This window comes from Archocentrus centrarchus, chromosome 8 (genome assembly GCF_007364275.1).
Source record: "Archocentrus centrarchus isolate MPI-CPG fArcCen1 chromosome 8, fArcCen1, whole genome shotgun sequence".
Lineage (NCBI taxonomy): Eukaryota > Metazoa > Chordata > Actinopteri > Cichliformes > Cichlidae > Archocentrus > Archocentrus centrarchus.
Genome location: NC_044353.1, coordinates 7,955,700 through 7,978,331, shown reverse-complemented (window position 1 = coordinate 7,978,331; position 22,632 = coordinate 7,955,700). Strand labels below are relative to the sequence as shown.

The 22,632-nt window shown below is 41.5% G+C and overlaps 1 protein-coding gene across 1 annotated transcript in view; it reads right to left on the bottom strand.

Annotated features, from left to right (window-relative positions):
* Window positions 1-22,632, bottom strand: part of caskin1 (CASK interacting protein 1) — a 122,257-nt gene that overhangs the window by 19,865 nt on the left and 79,760 nt on the right. Inside the window, exons 5-15 of the mRNA XM_030734956.1 lie at window positions 21,118-21,213; window positions 20,891-21,021; window positions 17,930-18,038; window positions 16,369-16,477; window positions 14,281-14,375; window positions 13,696-13,813; window positions 9,938-10,183; window positions 5,379-5,483; window positions 4,453-4,571; window positions 1,694-1,775; window positions 1,027-1,136 (exon numbers count right to left, since the gene is read on the bottom strand). Of these exons, the coding sequence (XP_030590816.1) occupies window positions 1,027-1,136; window positions 1,694-1,775; window positions 4,453-4,571; window positions 5,379-5,483; window positions 9,938-10,183; window positions 13,696-13,813; window positions 14,281-14,375; window positions 16,369-16,477; window positions 17,930-18,038; window positions 20,891-21,021; window positions 21,118-21,213 (1,320 nt within the window). The remainder of the gene's footprint in view (window positions 1-1,026; window positions 1,137-1,693; window positions 1,776-4,452; window positions 4,572-5,378; window positions 5,484-9,937; window positions 10,184-13,695; window positions 13,814-14,280; window positions 14,376-16,368; window positions 16,478-17,929; window positions 18,039-20,890; window positions 21,022-21,117; window positions 21,214-22,632) is intronic.

The following is a 22,632-nucleotide window of genomic DNA, read 5'->3' as shown; positions in this document are numbered from 1 at the left end:
CCCACATTCCTCTTGTCCCTCTTGTTTTATTCCCCACTCTTCCTGCCTCGTTCTCTCTTTGTCCCGTCCCCTTCTCATCATTTCCCCATTAGTCTCCTTCTTCCTCAATGTCCCTCAAAAACCACTGGCGTTCTTCCCGTCGTTCTTCCCCGTGACCCTGTCGAGGGAAGTACTGTGAAGCTGGGTGCTGAGGAATCAAGACTCTAGCTAACAGATGGCCATCAGAACATGGCTTACATGACAGTGTGTGCACACATATACTGCAGGCAAGTGATGCACACTACCACCATGACCACCTGCTATTTAAATATGCTCACTGTTTTTTTTTTTTTGTTTTTTTTACCTGAAACAATTGACACATGAACTCAAACACACAGGCAAACATACACGCATACACTGTACAGTAAATGACGGTTTATTGCACATGGTGCAAGCTCAGATTTCACACTTCTAGTGCTAAGTCCACCCACGTTAAGCACGCTGCTGGGCTCCTGCCAGCACACACACACACACACACACACACCAGAATCTAACTAGAGTTGTCCTTCCCTCAGGTGCACTATCAGATGTTTTTCCAGCAAAATAACAAAAATGCAGCAATGGAAGAAGAGAAGCTGCAACTAAAAGGAGTGAATAACAATGGACAGCAGGAAAACGATAACAGAAGTACAGGATTTTCCCTCACACACACACACACACACACACACACACACACACACACACACACACACACACACACACACACACACACGATTCCTCATTCATGTTCATACAGAATCCACTCATACACTCACCGTATCGTGGCTGCATCCGAAAACTCGCAGCACGGACGAAGCCAGCTGCGAGAGAAACCGTTGGGACATCTTGGCGTGTGTTTGCGTGTGTACAAGTGTGAGCGTGAGTGTTGTGGTTATTTTGACTGAGGAGCTACGTTCTTATCATCCTGCAGTTAGGTGCTGATAGTGGTGACTGCCTCTATGTGTTTGTATGAAAGACTGAATCTGTAGGGATTTGGGACTGTCCTACCTTCCCCTCGCCTGGACCCTCCCCCTTCCTGGTTGCTGTGGCGTCATAAGGCGGCGCTTCATGGAGTGGACAGCCCGATTGGCTCGATGTCCGAGAGGAGCTGGCAGAGCCTGTCAGGAGAATTATCACTGGCCAGTTAGAAGCTGTCGCTCTATCTCTGTATACTTGGATCGATCGACAGAAGAGCTTATCGCTTGCTATCTGACCTCTACCCTCCTCCTTTAACTGATCTGTGGTCAGTCTCTTTCAATGCTTTGATAACACTCCTAGTTTCCAATATACAGCGAACCTTTTTTTAACCAATCACACCCTTCTACACTCCCTCCTACATCCCCTGCCTTGGCCATCTGTCTACCAAACAAGCCAAGATCTGTTTGTGTGTGAAAGTAAATGATGACATTTTCTAAGGAGACCTGTGGATTAGAACTAATCCAACTCTCTTGCTCCCACGGTTTTGCTCCTTTTCTCTTTATTAGAAAGCTTTGCCTCCTCTTCCTCTCACCAGTTTCCTACAGGTACTGCTTGCATTTTGATTCATGTCATTAAGAATTACAATATATCTATAATGCTTGTAGTTGGATAAGTAAAAAAAAAAAAAACACACACACAATAAGAGGGAGTGAAGAAAGCTCTCTTTCTTTCTTTTCTGGTCACCCATCCATCCTACCTGGAGGTTGATCCACAGACTTGGATTGCTCCATTAGGTGCTCCTTAGCTTTGGCAGATTGGGACAAGACGGTGGCTAGAAGCTGAAAAAAAGGAACACACATTAACTTTTTTTCATTTACATAGTGTTAGGTTGGGTTAATTTTGTCTGTTTGTAATAGAGTGCAACAGGGCAAGAACATAAAACCATAAAAATGATGCTCGTTGCTGCTGGAAACAGTTCATAAGAGCAAAGAAAATCAAACAATGCAGTAAAGCTTTGGGTCAAAACCACAAAATAACAAGCAGAAAGATGCTACATTAGAGATAAAAATATTGGTTAGTGCAGCTTTAAGTCTCTGATGATTAAAGATGATTCAATAAAGAGACACTGAAATAAGTCTTTTGTCAGCAGCACCCACAGGTGGCCATAGATATGTGAAAGTGAATCTGGTGACTGATTTGTGCGTTTCCTGAAATCATAATATCTGATATTTTATGCATCGCTTGAAGCTGCACAACCAGCAAACTCCATTTCCTGGTTATATATTCACAATAAATTACCTGCTGTTGCCTTCAGGGGACAGTCACAACTTTGCTCAAACACGTATCTTCAGTAAGAAAAGCGTCAATTGCTTGGGTGCGGTTTCTGCATTTTATAAATTCTATACCTCCATCATCTCAGTTAAGATCGATCTCTATAGAAAAGGCTGTCCCTAGAAAAACGACGTGATGTATGCCGACTGCTGCTGCACTAATCACATTAAAACCTCTTTGGAAACCTGCAGTACTGCAATAAAAATCAGACTTGCCACGACTGAGGCGAGACGCAGAGAGAATGGAGGCTTTCAATGAGTCTGAGCCACACAGTTTTGCTTTTAGTAGGTTTAAAAGTACCTTAGTTGCAGTTTACAACACTTGCTGAACGTGTCTGACATGCTTTTTGAGAGAAAACATGGAACATAATGTCTCTGTATCTAAAAACTGTGTCCCACTACTTCAGTCTTTAACATTGTGGTGTACTTCATCAGATTACCAACTGTTTTTTAAATTTAACATCTAAGTGCATAAAGCATAAAATGGTCAAACTGAAGTTATCTCATTAATTGTTTGCCTATAGACAAATTACAGATAATAGTGTTAGTTATAGTGTACTGATGGGATATCTTTCCCATAGGAAACATCTAAAGAAACATTTTTTAGCCGTATTTAATTTAAAATTTTTTCAATATCCATTAATTTTCCTGACAGAAAAGCTGTAGAGGCTATTTGCTTCTTCAGTGATGACATTACCCTGTTTCAGGGTCCCAGTATCTACTGTAATGGATACAAAGGGCAGCCTTCACCTCCACAGCTTTTCCAGTCATTAACGTTCTCTGAAGTCTAAGGCTACGTTCACACTGCAGCCTGAAGTGACCCAAATCCGATTTTTTTGCCCTCATACGACCTGTATCCAATCTTTTCATAACAGTGTGAACAACACAGATCCGATTTTTTCAAATGCGACCCAGGCCACTTGGGCTATGTGACCCAATTCCGATTTTTTGTGAAATCCGATTTTTTTTGTATGGTCATTCACATTTCCAAATATCTGCGACTTGGATGTGATCTGTGTGTGAACAGCAGACGAACCTGAAAGCGTCCCGCATGCGCAGTAGAGGATGCGATAACGTCACATGTAGCGAGCGCGCTCAATGTTTGCGGAAGTCACACGTTTTCCTTCCTGCGTTCGCGTAACGGGACGCAGAATAGTGACGTTTGTCGAGTATCAATGACGTGCAGGTTGGATGAATGCGACCTGGCCGTACACACTCAGGTTGCATTTGAAAAGATCGGATACGTATCGGATTTAGAACCACATATCCAAGTGGCCTGGGTCGCATTTAAAAAAATCCGATCTGTGTTGTTCAGACTGGCATGAAAAGATTGGATACAGGTCGCATGAGGGCGAAAAAAATCGGATTTAGGTCACTTCAGGCTGCAGTGTGAACGTCCTAAATCCGATACATATCCGATCTTTTCAAATGCGACCTGTGTCTGTACGGCCAGGTCACATTTATCAGACCTGCACGTCATTGATACTCGACAAACGTCACTATTCTGCGTCCCGTTACGCGGACGCGGGAAGGAAAACAAACGTACTTCCGTAAACACTGAGCACGCTCGGTATGAGTGACGTTATTGCGTCCTCTACTGCGCATGCGGGACACTTTTAGGTTCGTCTGCAGTTCACACACAGATCACATCCAAGTTGCATATAAGTTGTATAAAAGTTGTATATTCTGAAAGTACGGGGTTAAGATTATGGTGGCCGTGTAAGCTGTCATCAGTGATGACATACATGGTGGTACAGAGCATCCGTGCAGACACACTAAGGAAAACAGTGGTTGGAGAACATGGCACAAGCAAAACTATTGCAACCATGTGCAATGAACTTGCAATCCTGTTGCCTTTGAAATGGTTGCTCTGAAGATGAGCGCCAGGTCTGGGTCCGGGACCGCTCGCAGTCAGTTGCTGTAGTCAAAGCGACTCTGGTGTGTCAAGACGATAATAAAAAAGGCAATAATATGGAGTCAGTCTGATATCAGTCTGTGATTGAACAGCATCAAGTTTGGAATAATAAGCAATCTGTTTGGGATGATATGGCAAGAATCATTTCAACCCAGAAGACCTGTTTTCCATTTTAGAAAAAAAAAGCCAGTCATACCTCATAGTCATAAAACTTATTTAAGATCAGCAGTTAAGTTTAGTTTAAGGTTAGTGTGTGTGTGTGTTTGGTACCTTAACCCCCTCAGCCTGTGCATGAAGGATGTGTGCAGCACTGCCAGCACTCTGACCACTGCCTGATGACCTCACACTGGTTACACTGCCGGAGCTCCCCACACTGCTGCGATCACCACCTGCAATACACACATACACACACACATACAAGACATACACATGCATTCACGCACGCATGCAACCGCCCAAACGATATGTATAGATTTTGTTCATACAAATGCAAACGTGCAACAAGATGGATGCATACAGTCACACACACACACACACACACACACACACACACACACACACACACACACACACACACACACACACACACACACACACACACACACGTTGAGTGGTTTAGCTGATATCCAAAGCAGCGTGGTAAGAGGTGTGACTCTCCATTGAAATGCACTGGGCAGCATGTGGTTGGATGCACAGGACGGAAAGACAGGGTGACAGACGACTGAGGGACAAACAGAAAAGTGGAATAAAGACGCTTTCATACAAGTCACACACACACACACGCACACACCATCGTTTCTCTCCATTTTCCTCCCTGTTTTTTTTTAGTTGTCTTGATGTTCCCACACAAGCAGTTGGAAAGACACGCACGCACAAAGACTGTAGACCGATGCAGATGGCTGCAGTCCTACACATAAGGCCGCTGACTTCAGCTAAGCTTCGGATGGAAGGATAAGCAGGACATGGGAGACTGTCAGGAGCAGGTCAAAGAGTATCTGAAAGCCTTCAAACCACATCTTCTTTCAGCTCAAACAAACGGACGGGTGGTTTGCAGACATTTGTACTACTGTAGGCACTTGTAAATGGCAGCGCTGGGTATGAAAAGTTTTTTTGAATGGACGTCAGATACTGTTTGACCCCTGATCAGACTGTAAGGTTTCAGGGGTTGAGGGCTCAGCGCAGTGCGGCTTAGTTACCTGCCACAGGCTTGCGCAGTACCCAGATCTCTTCGTTGGAGCCTCCATGGGGCCCGCTGGATGTGGTAGGAGAACTGTGAGGACTTGCCTCTGAGCCGCGACAACCTTCAACACAGAATACCACTGTTAGCCGCTCACTGAATCTAAAGTGGCCGAGGAAACTGGTGCTGCTTTGCAATCAAACGTTTGGACTTAAAGCAGTAATGATTGATTTTTCTGGCTTTTTAGCGGGAAGTGGAACAGAGCTATAGTTATCAGCATTGTGTTAGCAATAAGTTACTTATTTATAGTGTTATTTTGTAACAATACAAATTGTCTATTTTGCTGGTAGCTGCTAACACTGAGTTAAAGTAGCTTTTTATTAGCTAAAAAGGCTACACAGTACTTAAAAGCTGCTTTTATCTGTTTTACCCTATTTAATATTCCTGTTGCAGCTGTCAATACCATGTGTCCTAAATATGGGCTATTCCTATTGAAAACCCAATGATTTATTTTAATTTCATAATGCACCAAATGTTTTTAATGTGTGGCAGGTCCGGGCTGCAGGCAGGAAAGTTTAGCAGCAGGACAGAGCCATGCTGCTGGAGTTGATTTGGCATCGTCTTGCTAAAATAAGCAAGGCCTTCACTGAAAAAGCTGTTTACAGTGCTCAGCACTCACAGATGAAAGTTATACTGATGCCATTTGTACTAACGCTCCCTCCATACTATCATGGATGCCGTCTTTTAAATTGTATACTAAGTGTACTAAGAAAAGGCTCTTTAACCCGTGGAGACAGCATCAGTGATGTCTAACATTATTTCAGGTTTTTACTGACCACGCTACAGGATCATTTTCCAGGCTGCTTCAGCTTCATATCTGTTTTAAATAAACTCCTGCCTGAGCCTCAGGAAATTGCCCCCTTCAAATATTCGTTTTCGGTCCCTTGCCTACAGAGATTTGTCACTCGGCACACGAAAAGTCGGACAAAGACGCAGACCGAGAATCTCAGCTGCAAGGGGACAAACTGATCAACACTTTCTTGAAAAACAAGTTGAGTTTTTATCATTTATGAACATGCTGCACGTTACTATTTATCTATTTACATCGATACTAAACCACAACAATTCAAAGAACGGACACAGTTTGACATTAAAAATTCAGATATAGATATATTGATAGATAAATAAAATCTGCAATCTTCAAATTTTGAAATTTTATGAAATTTAAAAAAGTAATAAATAACTGGACTTTAGTCAGATTTTCACATGCCGTGTCACATTTCTCTAAACTCTCAGAAAAACTGATTCAAATTCTCTGCAATATGGCGTTAATAACTTTATTCTTAAATTATTGAACTATTTGTACACTTAGTCTCTCTTATTCTTTTCATACCTAACCATGTTTCAGTCTTTTATTGTCCCTGTCCCATCTCCAATCAAACATGCTGCTATCATCATACTCACTGTGAGCACATATTTTCCCACAGTTTTAGCATTTCCCATTTTTTATGGCATTTTAAATCTGGCCTTCAAATGATTAGCAAATCATGTTTTAATGACATTTTACAGTGTCCTAAACATGGATTTATTTATAAAATACATAGTATTATACATTAAAGAGAGTACAGAGCTCCAGAAGGTGACTTTTGCAGATTAACAAGGTCCCCAAATAAGGTTTAATAAACATAATGCCTCTCGGAGGCTTCGTGTTTTCTTGTTAAAGAACACATGAATGTTTGGTGGTACATTTTAGTCCTGAAGCTCTTCAAACTACAGCATTTTAAATCACAACCTGCCTCGATCCATAAAGTTGTCAAGTATGTTCCCAACATTCTCAGAAAGGGAATGATAAAGTGGAGTTAATTAAATTAACTCTAAAGTCATATTTGGAAAAGAGAGGAAGTAAAAAGGGGGCAGCAGGAGAGAGGAACAATAAAGGAAGGTATAGGTTTCAAACCTACATACACACCACACTTTCATTCTCTCTCTCACACACACACACACACACACACACACACACACACACACACACACACACACACACGCACAGACACACACACACAGACACACAGAAAAAATACAGCATATATATATATAGATATATGAAAACATTTATATACCAATAGTACATAAATAAATCTGTGTATATACACATATATGCCATAATGTACATACACATACATATATAATGCATCCAAAAGTATGTGATTATATATGTTGGGCTTTTCAGAATGGGGCTGCTGTAGTGCATTTGGAGAGTATTATAAATAAACCATTATAACCAACTTTAATAAGGGTTGGATAATGGTTTATATGTGCGTCCAACAGTGCTCCAGAGAAACACACATTAAAAAGCTCCCTTTGCTTTCATGTGATGGCACAGCTCCTTCTTGTGGCCATTTTGCATCCCTCCAAGTGACCTTGGACACATGATTAAACAGCCCTATATTCCAATCAAATCATTTGTAAAAACGTCTTTGAGCCAATCTGATCAAGGCTCAAAGGAAGCGCGTCGAGCTGATGTAGCTATCATGAAGTAACTTGTTGCACTGTGTGAAAGTCATTTATCTTCCTCGAGGTAACAAAATGGTCTCCAGTGAAGGCTCCCATTCACACAGCAGCTTACAGTCAGTGATAAACTTACCTGCAAAACACTGAGGGTGACATTTTCTAACAGTGTATCTTACACAACACTTGACATTTTATACTCTGTAACTTGCCAACTTTTACAGCTTTTTTTTTTTTTTTTCATGTTCAAGAATCCAGGAAGTTCAAATCTGTATGATTCCAGAAGCAATTTCTCAATGAATAGCTAGAAAGAAAATATCACCCACATGTTAAAGAGAAAAGCCTATCATCTGAGGCACGATCTCAATAAACCCCGCGACACAAAACTGCTACTAAAGCTAAAACTCCTCTCAATACGGGAAACTCCTTTTTTTTCCTCTGCTAGTGCTAAACTCAACTCCAGTGACACCTGCTGGGGTTGATTCACATTCAGTTTCCAACTCTCCACAGACTGGTATAAACACAGTTTATTAAAGCATTTTACCACCTCACACACACACACACACACACACACATACACACACATTGAGGGTATTGAGGGTGGGTAAAAGTGATATTAAAATGAAGAGACGCAGGACGAGGACAGAACAGAAAACACTCTGCTGGTCAGGAGAGAGCTCTGTGTGGGGTGTGTCGGTATAAGTAGCTAGCAGGGTCGCCCTGGTGGCTGGGATCATGGTGATATACAGGGAAGGAGGGAGGAACAGAGGAGAAGGGAGGAAAAAAAGAACTGTAAAAACCAAAAACTACAAATCAAGACAACTGAAGTGCAAACCAACTCAGGCGAACAGAGGTTTGTCACAAAATGAGGAGCCTTCCTTCCTACTTGGCATCTAATCTCTCTGCAAGAAACTGAAAGCATTTCCAAAGAAAAAATGTCGAACTGCTTTAAAAGCAGTTCTTTATGTTTTCTCCTTTTCTGTTGGGCTGTTTGGCTGAAGTGCTTTGTATACATATATAATAATGCAAAACATTAATTAATAGCAACCTGGTGACGACCCCAACTTTAACCTCAACTCTAGCCCTTGGCAATGCGAATATGTAACTTTTTGATTCATCACATTTTTCTTCTGAGTCTTTGCAATCAGGAAACAAAGAGAATAATCAGTATAATAAATAATATATTCATATTGCTAAGGATTAGCGTTGGGGTTAGGGTTAGAATTGGGGGTTGTTGCAACAACTTAGACCAGAAAGGGTTAAGAGGTTAATGTATATTAAAGCAATTTGAATGCACTGCACAGAGTCCATCACTAACAATGGGAACTACACTGCAGAAAAGTGTATAGGACGTGTTTCCTGTGATTAAAGTGGTGTTAGCGTCCTGAATAATTCATTAGTCATGGACTAAATAAAACTTCTCTTCACTGCAGGTTACTCAGGAAAAATGAGATGGATGAAATCAGATTTGTGATCAGCCACATCTGCTGTATGCAGCCAAGTAAATACAAAAGTAATATAATTTACATCTGAGTACTGTACCCTAACTCTATACGCTTGAGATGACTAGCATGGATGCTATTATGTATGCTAGAGCTAAAAAAAAAAACCCATATCTAAATGAGCTTTTACGGGTCCTCTGTTGTAATCATGATGTATGTTATTATATGAATTAAATATTTTACGTGCAATGGTGCATGGTGGCACAGGCCCATAGAGCCAGCTAAAATAATGATACCTGAAATATTAAGCAGTCTAAACTTTTCTGTCCCAGAACGGATTCTGGATCTCAGTAATGGAAATGACAACAGCAACAATTAAAAAATAAAAGTTAGACAGTATGAGCAACACATAAAATTACATGAATAATGATCTATAACAGAAAACTTTAATGGATGCCTTCTTAAAAAGAAACATTAAAATGCCAATTGGAATCTTAGATGACCAATCAGAGTTTTTTTTACTGGCTATTACTTCATAAAACATAAGGAAAGCATCCCTTAAAGCTTTGGTATTAATAATAATAATAATAATAATAATAATAATAATAATGAAAAAGTGGGCATGTACCTGGGGCAGTGGGTGTGTCTCCCTGTGGGCTTGTCACGGGCGACCTGTTATAGCCAAAGGAAGTGAAAAGTGGAAGCAGTGGCTGATGGGAATGTGGTGGAGGAGGAGGCGGTGGAGGCAGGATATGGATCTGATGGAACGTGGTGTCGTTGCCGTTGACTACTGCGTTGGCAGGGGCAACCGTCGCCGGAGGAACCAGCGGTATCTTTTGAAACTGTTGAGTGCAAATGACTGTGCTGGCCAAACCTAGATAACACCCACCGCGACGACACACGGAAAACACACACACAACCAGCCAACAGTGAGCCACCGCCACGTGACAAACAAACGACAAAACAGAGAATTACATGTAAGAAAAAAGGGAAGAAAACAAAAAGGAAAATTAAAAACAAGGACTGAAGTTACAAATCAAATCAAGAGGATGGTGGGGGTGAAGGACATGATGTATGAAAGGCGAGAGGAAGGAGAGGAGTGGAGATCGAGCAAATGTGGGCATCGGTGGAATGAAATGAATGGAGGGCTCAAATAAGGAAGTCGTGGATGGTGAAAGTGGAGATGGGCTGAGGGGCATTTGAATCAACCAGCTTTATTGTGCAAAACAGCAAATATGTGCTAGTCACACTCTACAGATATGTTCTGTTTCAAGCATACAATAATACCGTAATGTTACCCGCGTGTGTGCTCTTTTAGTAAAAGTTGGAGGTAGAGATGTGATGATTTAAAATGTGTGTGACATGTAGAGAGGGTGTATAGCATCTTATGAGGGCACTTGCGTACTTCATCTTTGTGGGAACAGTATATTTTTCTCTGTTAACAACTTTCAGAATATGGAAAGAATATAGTCCAGAAAAAAATCCTGAATGAGATCCAGCACTGAGGTGAAGAAGCTAGTGGACCGCATGCTAATCCAGACATGATTTCAGGAATTTGTCTCTCTGCGAGCTAACAGCAAAACACCATATTTTCGTGGTAAATATTCCTGCATGTGTCTGAGCTGCCAGCTGCACCAGCATCACAAACATCACAAGAAAGGGGCAAACTTGTGAAAACAAAGGGGCCAGCTGTGAAAACCCAACCACAGGCTTTATGGTTGAGTGTGAGCCCTTTGTTTTACTGAAGTGTGTTATCATACTAGATACTGTGTTCCTAGTAGTTCTGGACAAAGATGCTGACTATGCAAACTTCAGATATCTGCCAAATACTTGTAGCTTACTATAAGGACCTGAACGATCGGATACCTGCCTAGTCCTTCTGCAAGCTAAATGTTAAAGTTTGTTCTGCTCTTGTGAGTGGCCACTCTACACTGAAATACTGTAACATTTCCAGCTTCAACACACAGCTACCATTGCAGCAACATTTAGGTAAAATTATGAACACTCATCCCTGAAAAAAATGTCCTGCTGTTGCTTTCCCGTTAGTGAAAAGAGGAGGTACAGATGAGAGCAATGCAACATGGAGGAGGGAGTGACTGTGAGAAAAGAATAATTAAAAATTGATGAAAAACAGCTGAGTAAATGAAACTTCCCGTTAGAACAGCTGCTGCTGATGCTGTGTATCTGTGTATGCAGATAAGCTGTAGCAGTGATTAGTCAGTCTGGCTGTGCAAGCCAAGTGGGAGCACTCCAGCTGTTTTTGCACTGCGTACAGCTGCCATATACAGTATAAGGCTGCGTACAGCTGCTGCAGGATGTAGGTTACTGTAAGTGGGGATGGGTGATGCCACAATGGTTCCACGGTGGTAAATGCAGCATGTAAAGGTAATCAGGGGAGAACATTATGAGCATGAACAGACTACAGGTAATGGCTGATGAGAGACACTCATACAGACTAAGACAAGTAGACACATACTGTACTACAGAGACAGACAGATGGTAAACAGAACTACAAGATCTACAGAGACCAACACTAACAGACAGTTAGAAACATCTGAGCCTCCCTGTGGCTGCTCAGTCACACTGAGAAGACACGATGGATCTGAATATGTTCTGTACGTCTCACTCAGGTGAATAATAGCTGATTACGATGGAAGTTGGCAGTTAAATTAATAGGCTGGTCACCAAACAATGACAGTTTACATGCTAAGCAAATAAAGGAATCGTTTGATACTTTGGGTGCATGTCCATTCATGCAGAGGGTTAGAAGACAACAGCCAGTTAGCTCAGGTTGAATCCTGGAGAAATGTTTACGCTAAACTGAAACATGTTTTACACTGGTGTCAAACAGATCAGATCTAATATGTTAATCAGTCAGGTTTAGGAGTTCTGTTAGGAAGATTTTCTCACCTCTGCGCAGAGCTGGGCTAGCTAAAGTTAAGCTAACTGATGACAATGGAGTCAAATTTCTCAGCTAACACTCAGAAGTGAATAAATCCATCCATCCACCCATCTGTTCTCTTCTGCTTAATTAATACTCCTCAAAATTTTGGGGTCATGTTATAAAATGCTAACCAAAGAAAAGACTTTGGTTTCATTTGTTTGCTTAGTGTCCAAATAATTATCAAACTATTTCTCAAACTATGCTATAGGTCGGTTAATATTAAACAATATTGGCGGCACATATTGCGTTACTCTAATATTAACAAAGCTCAGAGGTGTGTTTATGCATATTTATAAAAATGGTCACTGATCATATACAGTACCAGTCAAATGTTTGGACAGTTTGGTCCAAACCTTTGATGGTTATTATTAATTAACCTTCCAGACGTAAAGGAAGATGTTTCTCATTCAAATCTTGGCATGAAAGTTAAAAAATGTCCCAGAATGTCAAACTATTCCTTTTCCCTGTGCAAATAAATGTAAATAAATGTTTAGCTTTGGTTTTATTCATATTTTCCTGCCAGCATTTAGCAAGTAATGGTAAGCGCCAACCGCAGACAGTAGAAAACATGGACGTCGGTTCCGGGCCAGAAAAATGAAGCCAACGTGGACGTACCAAAGGCCACCAGGTGGCATTAGCTGTGGCTGCAAGAAGACTTCAAGTCCCATAGAAGTCTATGGAGAAGCAGCTTTCTGTAAATACTTTCCTGCCGAGTTTATGGGCTCAGTTACTCCTTTCGAGTTATACTGAATAAAAGTCTATTTTGTAAATCTTGTTCATACTATGTTTCAAAATGGAGGATTATCCGTGGTATGCTCATTAGCTAGCTTGTTACTGACAATTCGTTAGCCAATGAGCAACCGGTTACACTGTGACCCGTTCATCGTCACATCTCGAGGCTTCAAAACATGACTTCAGAAACCAATTTATGACATCACGGTAACTACGTCCATCTTTTATACTGTTTATGGTGGCAACACTGAAACCCATCAGGAAGGTATTGATAATTGCGGCATGTATTACTTACAGTACTTCCATACTTGGATCAAACTCCTAATTTTTTTTTTTCCCTCAGGTAGATCCACAGCACTGTCAAAAATTCCACCACAAGGATTGGACGGTAACTCCAGCAATGCAGGGATGACAGGTGGCTGTACGGTACCACTTTGATGCTGGCTGCCTCACAGACAGCTCCGCTCCCAGCGTATGAGATGAAAGCAATGAAAGCCTCTGATGTGACTTGCATTCTAACTTTCTCTGTCCAGGAAAAGCTGACTGAGCGTTTTTATCAAGATTACTTTTAATGTAACAGTTTTAGAGATTTGTGCGTTCAAGTATCTCCATGTATATGTGCCTGACTCATTTACAGCGCTTAGCTCAATCACAGTTTAAAAAGCAGCAGCAGCACACCCTCACATACACACACATCGGTGCAAACTCACCTGTGCGTTTGCTGATGACCTCTACCATAGTGGATGGAAAGTAGCCCACGCGGTCATTTCCTGTTCGGTTGTCATGGATACAGCCTTTCCAGCGTCCGTCGGGGTGCTGCTCCAAAACCTGCGAGGCAAGCACGTTCACAGCAACAGCATTAAACTAATAACTGATTAATAGCACAGAATATTATTTTGAGCTTTCCAATATGAACGCTGCATGTTAAGCCAAAAAAAAAAAAAGGAACGCTCCACATTTGGTGCTAAATCCCCAAAGTCAAATTGTTCATTCAGGCCCTGAGGAAAAAAGCGTTGGCACTACTTGGCTTCCTCACTACTGTAATAAGCACCCAAAGGCTGCAAACATGTTCATAAATATGCATTAGTGTAATGCAGGAAGTGAAAACAGGCTTCTATAAAACATGCTCACAGTAAATGAGCGATGCTGAAACCATTGTGCTTGGATTTCTGTTAGCTTCCAGTAAGTTGCTGCCTGGAATAACATTTGTTTTGTTTTTTGTCAATTTAAATTATTTATTTTTGTTTGTCTTCCTGCTTCTGACATTAAGAATTGCCACCGTGTGCATGTGTTACCGTAATGACATCTCCTGCTTTGATGTTGAGGCTGGTCAGGTCATAGTTGTTGCAGTAATCCTTCAGAGCCCGAACCTGAAGGGCTGCAGATGCATCTGAGAGGCAAAGACAGTAAATTATATTGTATATCTGAGTCACAATACATTCATATATAATTCACATTAATTGTGGAAAACAATAACAGAAATTAAACTTTCAAGACGGCATTATTATTACCTTTAAAAAACGAAGCATCATTAAAGGAACTATTAAATTGGTTGCTTGTTTGCAATGAACACGTTTTCCATGTCTGTACTGCCGCCAGGTGGTTAGCTTAACACAACCATTTTGTTAAAGTGGCAATGTCAACAGAGCCTTGCTCATTGATCTGCCCTCCTTTCAGTCTTTGTACAAAGCACAGCTTACAGATTGCTGGCAGTAGCTTCACGTTTACCGTTAAGGCAGAACACTGATTTCAATCTTCTCATCTAATTTTCACCAAGAAAATAAACAAGTGTATTTCCCAAAATGTCAAACTGCTTCATTAATATACATTTATTAATGTACATTTCAAGTTAAGTACTTCCCTTCCAACTATATTTCTCTCCATTTTTATGTACAAAAAATACACCCATCCATCCATCCATGCTTGCATTCATCAATCCATCCATGCTTGCATCAATCCATGGTTGTTTGCATCCATCCATGCTTGCATTCATCCATCAATCCATCCATGCTTGTATTCATCCATCCATCCATGCTTGCATTCATCCATCCATCATCCATGCTTGTATCTATCCATCCATCCATCCACGCTTGCATCCATCCATCCATCCATGCTTGCATTCATCCATCCATTCATGCTTGCATCAATCCATGCTTGTATTCATCCATCATCCATCCATGCTTGCATTCATCCATCCATGCTTGTATTCATCCATCCATCCATCCATGCTTGCATCCATCCATCCATGCTTGTATTCATCCATCCATCCATGCTTGCATCCATCCATCCATCATCCATGCTTGCATCCATCCATCCATCATCCATGCTTGTATCTATCCATCCATCATCCATGCTTGTATCTATCCATCCATCCATCCACGCTTGCATCCATCCATCCATCCATGCTTGCATTCATCCATCCATCCATGCTTGCATTCATCCATCCATTCATGCTTGCATCAATCCATGCTTGTATTCATCCATCATCCATCCATGCTTGCATCCATCCATCCATGCTTGCATCCATCCATCCATCCATCCATGCTTGTATTCATCCATCCATCCATGCTTGCATCCATCCATCCATCATCCATGCTTGTATTCATCCATCCATCCATGCTTGTATTCATCCATCCATCCATGCTTGCATCCATCCATCCATCCATCCATGCTTGTATTCATCCATCCATCCATGCTTGCATCCATCCATCCATCATCCATGCTTGCATTCATCCATCCATCCATGCTTGCATCATCCATCCATCCATGCTTGCATCCATCCATCCATCCATGCTTGCATTCATCCATCAATCCATCCATGCTTGTATTCATCCATCCATCCATGCTTGCATTCATCCATCAATCCATCCATGCTTGCATTCATCCATCCATCATCCATGCTTGTATCTATCCATCCATCCATCCATCCACGCTTGCATCCATCCATTCATCCATGCTTGCATTCATCCATCCATCCATGCTTGCATTCATCCATCCATCATCCATGCTTGTATTCATCCATCAATCCATGCTTGCATTCATCCATCCATCCATGCTTGCATTCATCCATCCATCCACGCTTGCATTCATCCATCCAACCATGCTTGCATTCATCCATCCATCAATCCATGCTTGCATTCATCCATCCATCCATGCTTGCATTCATCCATCCATCCATCCACGCTTGCATCCATCAATCCATCCATGCTTGCATTCATCCATCCATCCATGCTTGCATTCATCCATCCATCCATCCATCCACGCTTGCATTCATCCATCCATCCATGCTTGCATTCATCCATCCATCCATCCATGCTTGCATTCATCCATCCATCCATGCTTGTATCCATCCATCCATGCTTGCATTCATCCATCCATCCTACCCCTCAGTAGTTGTTTGATCTCTTTGCTGGCTTGTGTTGCAGTGAACTGGTAGACAATGTCCAACGCAGTCTGGCTATAGGTGTTTCTCACAGTAGCATTGATGCCACTCTGCAGAAGAGAGAGGAACAATTTACAATTTTAGTTATTACATTAGCAATTATTACAATACCCCCTATGTGCATCTTCATACAGGATAAAATCAAAACACACTGCATCCAGTTACTGAAACTCATAAATTAGAATGTCCACATGCTGATTAAATGCCTTAGGGATGTGATGATTTACCGTAATTGACGCCATGATAACATAACCCTAATTCCCTGTGCCTCTTCTGCTAATTACACCCACATCTTATTTTTCTGACGAGATAGCCGAAAGCCAAAGAGCAGTATCACATTTAAATCTGTTGACTCAAATGCAGGCCGAGGGAACAAAGATGAATTCAGTCCAAAGAAGCTTCAGGGTGAAAACTCGTAACCTTTCGCAGCTGGGGATCTAAATGACAAGGTTAGTTTGTCGCACTGGAACACACACAGTCATTTACGCATTCTGCGGTTCTTGCTTTCATTAAACCTTGTGGCATGTTTAAATCAACCGTACAAATGGGCAGTTTGCATCATCGTTTTCCTGCTGTGAGACTCGATGTTTTTCACAGAGTCTGAGTAATATGGGTAAGTTACACTCAGCAGACCCATTCAGACTATATAGAGGGATCAAGGTAATAACCACGTACTGGCAAAGTAAAGGCTGATGCATATGCACCACAGTGTCATAGTTTAACATCTTTATGCATGCAACAGCTACTCATCCGTGGAATCTATGTGTGCATCAGCATGGGTCCAAGAGGGTCACTGTGTTGGTGTACTGGTTAGTGCTGGTGCCTCAGAGCAAAAAGGTTCCTGGTTCAAACCCAGGCTGCGTGGAGTTTGTATGTTCTCCCTGTTGATGCACTGACGCTTCCTCCCAGCTCAAAGACATGCTGGGTAGGCAAACTGTTGATTCTAAAATGTCCATGGATGTGAGGCAGATAAAAGTGCTTCCAGTGTAAAAAATAGAGCACTGTATAAATATATGACTAGAAAAAGCTGCATATAAATGCCAGTCCATTCAATTTCAAGTGACACAAAATTAGTTGCCTGAGGATGAACAAAGGCCTTCTATTTGCTGTAATCATGGAACACTGCAGTACATGGACATCAACTACACATGCATCCTCCAAGCATACTAAAAAATATAATATGCAATAATACCAACACAGCTGTCCCTGTGTGTATCCCCAAACTAGCATAATCCTGGCCTATCTGGAAGGTCTTGGCTTCAAACAAAAAGATAGCACCAACCAAATGAGCTGTAACTTCGGGTTACCACACCTCCCTATAACTTTGAAGTTTTTCCATGGTGAGTTGGATTCCAAACTAGTTATGAAGCACAATGTTTCTGATACCTACAAAGAGAGATTTGTCCTACCTTTACATGTATTTTGTGACAAAACAGCAAATACAATTCACTATTGTCACAGTTTTTATCTTGCTGGGAAGTTTTGAGTAGAGTTCCACTCACCTCCAGCAGGAGTCTCACTGCCTCGGTCTTTCCACAGAGGGCAGCCTCGTGCAAGGCAGTGCCTGCTTTGGTCTGCCTGTTTATGTCGATGCCAGCCTGGATCAGCAGCCTGTCAGGAGAGGGATATCAGGCAGAGAGAGAGTGTGTAAGAACAGGCAAGTCTAGAAGTATAGTAAGAGATGACAGAGGAAAGGTGAAGTGAGGAAAAAATATTGAAAGAATTGTGAATAACTTCAAAAGAGAGAGTATGAACAGGGAGGAAGTGAGAAACTCGAGAGAGGTGTTAAAACGCAGGTGCCGCAGATTCAAAGGTGGGAATTGTACAAAGGAATTGAAAGAGAGTAAAAAGGTTTTGCATACATTTTGAAGTACAAATTCAAAATTATAATTTTAAATGGTAGGGGGCAGGGTAGGTAGGGAACTAGCAGAGGAAGGTACAAGATGATCAGTAATCTGTGGTGGAAAGTAACTGAGTAAATATACACAATATTACACTGAATCACACTTCAGCCACTTTAGGTTGTTCTATCTGAGAGACACTAGTTACTTTGCACGTGACGATTTTACACACAACACATAAAATATGAAGCATGTAAGTAGCTTCTATTACAGTACTTGTAGTATGTTGAGTGATCCACGGTGGTATGGTATGATGTGGTATATCAGGCTATAGAAGCTACACCTGAGCTTAACATACCTGAGATCCAAGTTCACCAAAGGACAATTAAAGCAATTGCAAACCGACTTATTCACACTGGTGAAGAATGAGGCAAAAAGCTACAGACTAGACACAGTTACAGGGCACAAAGACTGGAAAAACTTGAAACAGCTAGTCTGGCTCTGCCCCACAGTAATAAAACAATCACTCAAAGTGACACCAATCACCAGTCGTGTGATGTGATGCGTCACCTCAGATGGTTAACTTCCACCAGTAACCCATCTGGGGTTAGGGTTGGGTTTTGCTTTCGATTCATGCCACACAGGCATTGTTTCAGAAACTAGAAGAAGGTGTGGTGGTTAGCACTGCTGCCTCACAACTGGAGTAACATTTAGAAGGCCTGGGTTCGATTCCACCTTGACCAGGCCTCTCGCTGTGTGGAGTTTGCATGTTCTCCTCATGTCTGCGTGGGTTTCCTCCCACAGTCCAAAGACATGCGGTTACTGGGGTTAGGTTAATTGGTCACTCTAAATTGCCCATATGTGTGAGTGTGAATGGTTGTCTGTCTCTCTGTGTTAGCCCTGCAACAGGCTGGCCTCTCACCCCATGTCAGCTGGGATAGGCTCCAGCCCCCCCGTGACCCTGAACAGGATAAGTGGAAGAGAATGGATGGATAGAAGATGTTATGAACAGGTTTTGTAATTACAGTTTTTCTGTTAAAGGTGTTTCCATTCAGGGGTTCCAAACAGAAAAAAAGAATTTGCTGAGCATTAACCAAACCCAAACTAGACCCAAAGACTAGATTGATCACTGTTGACTCAGTGGGTGCTTTTTTAATGGGATTTGTTGATGCAACTTTTCAAAAGAAGAAAATAAAAGCACAGAGTTAGGCTTGGGGTTGGGGATATCACCGACGATAACTTAGAGCTCATAGAGTTAAGGTGACCTCTCTTTTTTGCAGTAATTTACTGTGAGTGAGTCTGTTTACACACTTGTGTAAACTCAGCACCGATGTGTGCTGACTCATGTTAAATTCAAGCAGCTCTACCACACACACACACACACACACATACACTTCCAAAGAAGCAGTTTTGCCTATTTTTTTAAATAATGTGGAATACTGTAGACAAATTAAAAGCTTCAAATTAACGATGTTGATTTTTTTTGCTGGAGAAAAGGATCTTGTGCCTCAGTACAGCTTTAAGTAGCAGTGCCTCTGGATCACTCACACCTGTTTGGTCAGCACACTGATGTTAGCTTCCAGTTTGGCCGTAGATTATAAAAGAATATGTACATATATGTACACAGGCCGTAGATGTTTGTAGCATCACTCACTGACGTGTGCCGGTCTTTTTTATGGGATTTGCTGACAATGAGTACAAAAAAATCACCAGTTTGACAGCGTCGGAGCAAAGTTCATCTAAAAAAAGCTGCCACACATTTAATTTTCCTCTTACTTTGTGTGTGTGTGTGTGTGTGTGTGTGTGTGTGTGTGTGTCTTACACAGACTGCTGGCCATGGCTAACGAGCATCATTTATCAGTGTCACTTCAAGAGAGGCGCACTCTGCTCTATCAACTATGACACGCTTTATTCTCCCACTCTGTTTTGAACTCCTTTCCTCTCTCTCTTTCTCTCTTCTTTCTTTTTCTTCCCCCCTCACTCTCCTGCCCTCCTGCTCTCTCTCTTATCTTCCCTCGTTTGCAGGCCTCTCTCATCTTTCACTGTCTCCCTTCTTCCCCTCGCCGCTCTGTCTGCGTCCGCTGGGCAAGCCAGTGTCTGCACCAGCACATGCGCATATACAGCACATATTCAGCTCTGAGTTACTTTAAAAGTATTTGGGACTGATGAGAGAAAATAATGGACTCTGCTGTGTGTTTATCTGCCGTGGCACGCCATTCAGCTGGGAGCTTTCATCTCAAAGCTTCGTGCCAAATGCCGCCTTCACCGAGGCAACAGAAGTCACTTTGCCATGATGCAGTTTTGCAAAAAACACACACAAAAATTAGACACAGATCCATGCTGGGATGAGCTTATAATGACTGAACGTTTAGCGTGATAAAATGAAGTGCAGTGTGGATTTGGAGTACTATCAGCTGTCGCCACAATGCATTTAGGACTGATGCATCAGCGTGACTGTGTGGCACACATTTGTTCCATTATTCTTTCAGTGACTTGGATTATATGGTTCCCCTGCTGTGTTACACATCTGTTTGATCAGCAATCTCAGGAGGACATTTAAACCCAGTTTATCATTAGATATGGTGTGTATGTGTGTGTGTAAGAGAGATTGTGTGCGTGTACCTAATGATGTCTATGTGTCCATTCTTAGCAGCCAGATGTAGCGGGGATGTCCCATTAGGGTCGGTGGTGTCTCCTTTTTTGGGCTCCAGCAAAGCAGCGCACATGTTACTAGACAGCAACAACTGGACCACCTACACACACATAAACAAAGAGAAAATAAGCAACACATTGTTGTATTCGTGTTTTGACACTGTTGCTGAATAATGACTGAAATCATAGGCTCTTACCCCAACTCTGCCAAACTCACAGGCCAGGTCCAGAGGGGTTTTCCCTGCGTTATCCACGATGCACGGGTTGGACTGGTGCTGCAGCAGCATCTCAGACTGGAGACAGGGCACACAGACACATTAGAAAAAAATCCATACGCTCAAAGGGCGCAGAAAAGGGCACAAGTCTATCACAAGACTAACAATGTGAACAAACAGCCATCCTCACAAAAGAGAGATGATGACATTTGAACAGAGCAATTTCAAACATAATGCGTGTAACCCTATTACACATATTTTGGTACTTTTTAAAAGTAGCCAATTATATATACATATATATATACATATATATATATACATATATATATATATATATATATATATATATATATATATATATATATATATATATATATATATATATATATATACCTCACACAGAAGCAAACAGGTAAGAGATGTAGCTGTGTTTTAACCTGATGGGCTAACTGCTAACTACTTGATCTGCAGAACGGTGACAAAGGACACACCAGCATAAAGCATGTCAGTAAGGCGCCACCAGAACAGCTTCACCAATTATCCACATTTCTGTAAATCTATTGGAGGGATGAACATCATTCTTCCCTAAGTTGGTGTGTTGATGGTGGTGGCGTCTTACCATAGACTGATTATACAGTTTGTGCGTCTAACACGGCATTTACAAAATCTCCAGTGGTGCTCAGCTGGCTTGAGATCTGGTATGTGCTGCAGTTAGAACTGCTCTGCAGAACAAACATATTTCTAAATGATCCTAAACATGTTTTTCTGCATTATCCTCTGTAAAAAAAAAAAAAAGTCAACAAATATGCCAATAAAGATATATCTGTAATAAGTCAATATGTACTCTATAATGGAATGGGGTATTGTCACAGTGTAAGAGACCACCCACATCAGGATGGGAATGTTTCATCATATTTGACATTTGATTTGAAATGACCCCTCCATTTAGGAGCCAAGTGGACTCAAACCATGCCCCTGCAGCATAACAGCACCACTGTCAGTCTTTCCTTTTAATGTGTAATATAGAAAATAACTCATCTACTATATAATGCCCTCAGGATTTAACAATGGAACAAGAACATAAAACAGTGTCTATGGCATATACAGCACAATCCCAGAATTCAGTAATGGCTCAGAGGGGAATGGCAGGGAGGCTGCACCACAGGAAGGAGTTCATTATGTTGTTCAGCTTCCTAATGCAGCTTAAAATGGAACAAATTAGGACAATACACAGAATTGAAGTCCCTCATGTCTCCGTGTTTTTAAAGCCAATGTGTCCTGAATCTTTTCAGCGCTTTCTTTTGGCCTTCTTGGATCATAAATGATTCATTTTACAATCTGTGGTCTGGTTCTGTAATTTTTTTTTATATATTTGCCCTTACACATGGAGAGCAGCTGCACATTAAAGCTTCAGCCCCAGTTTCTTACCCTGTATAAATCATGGATATTTAATCAAGTAGAAGCAGTGCTTCTTCAGCTGTGGAAGCAGCAAACTCT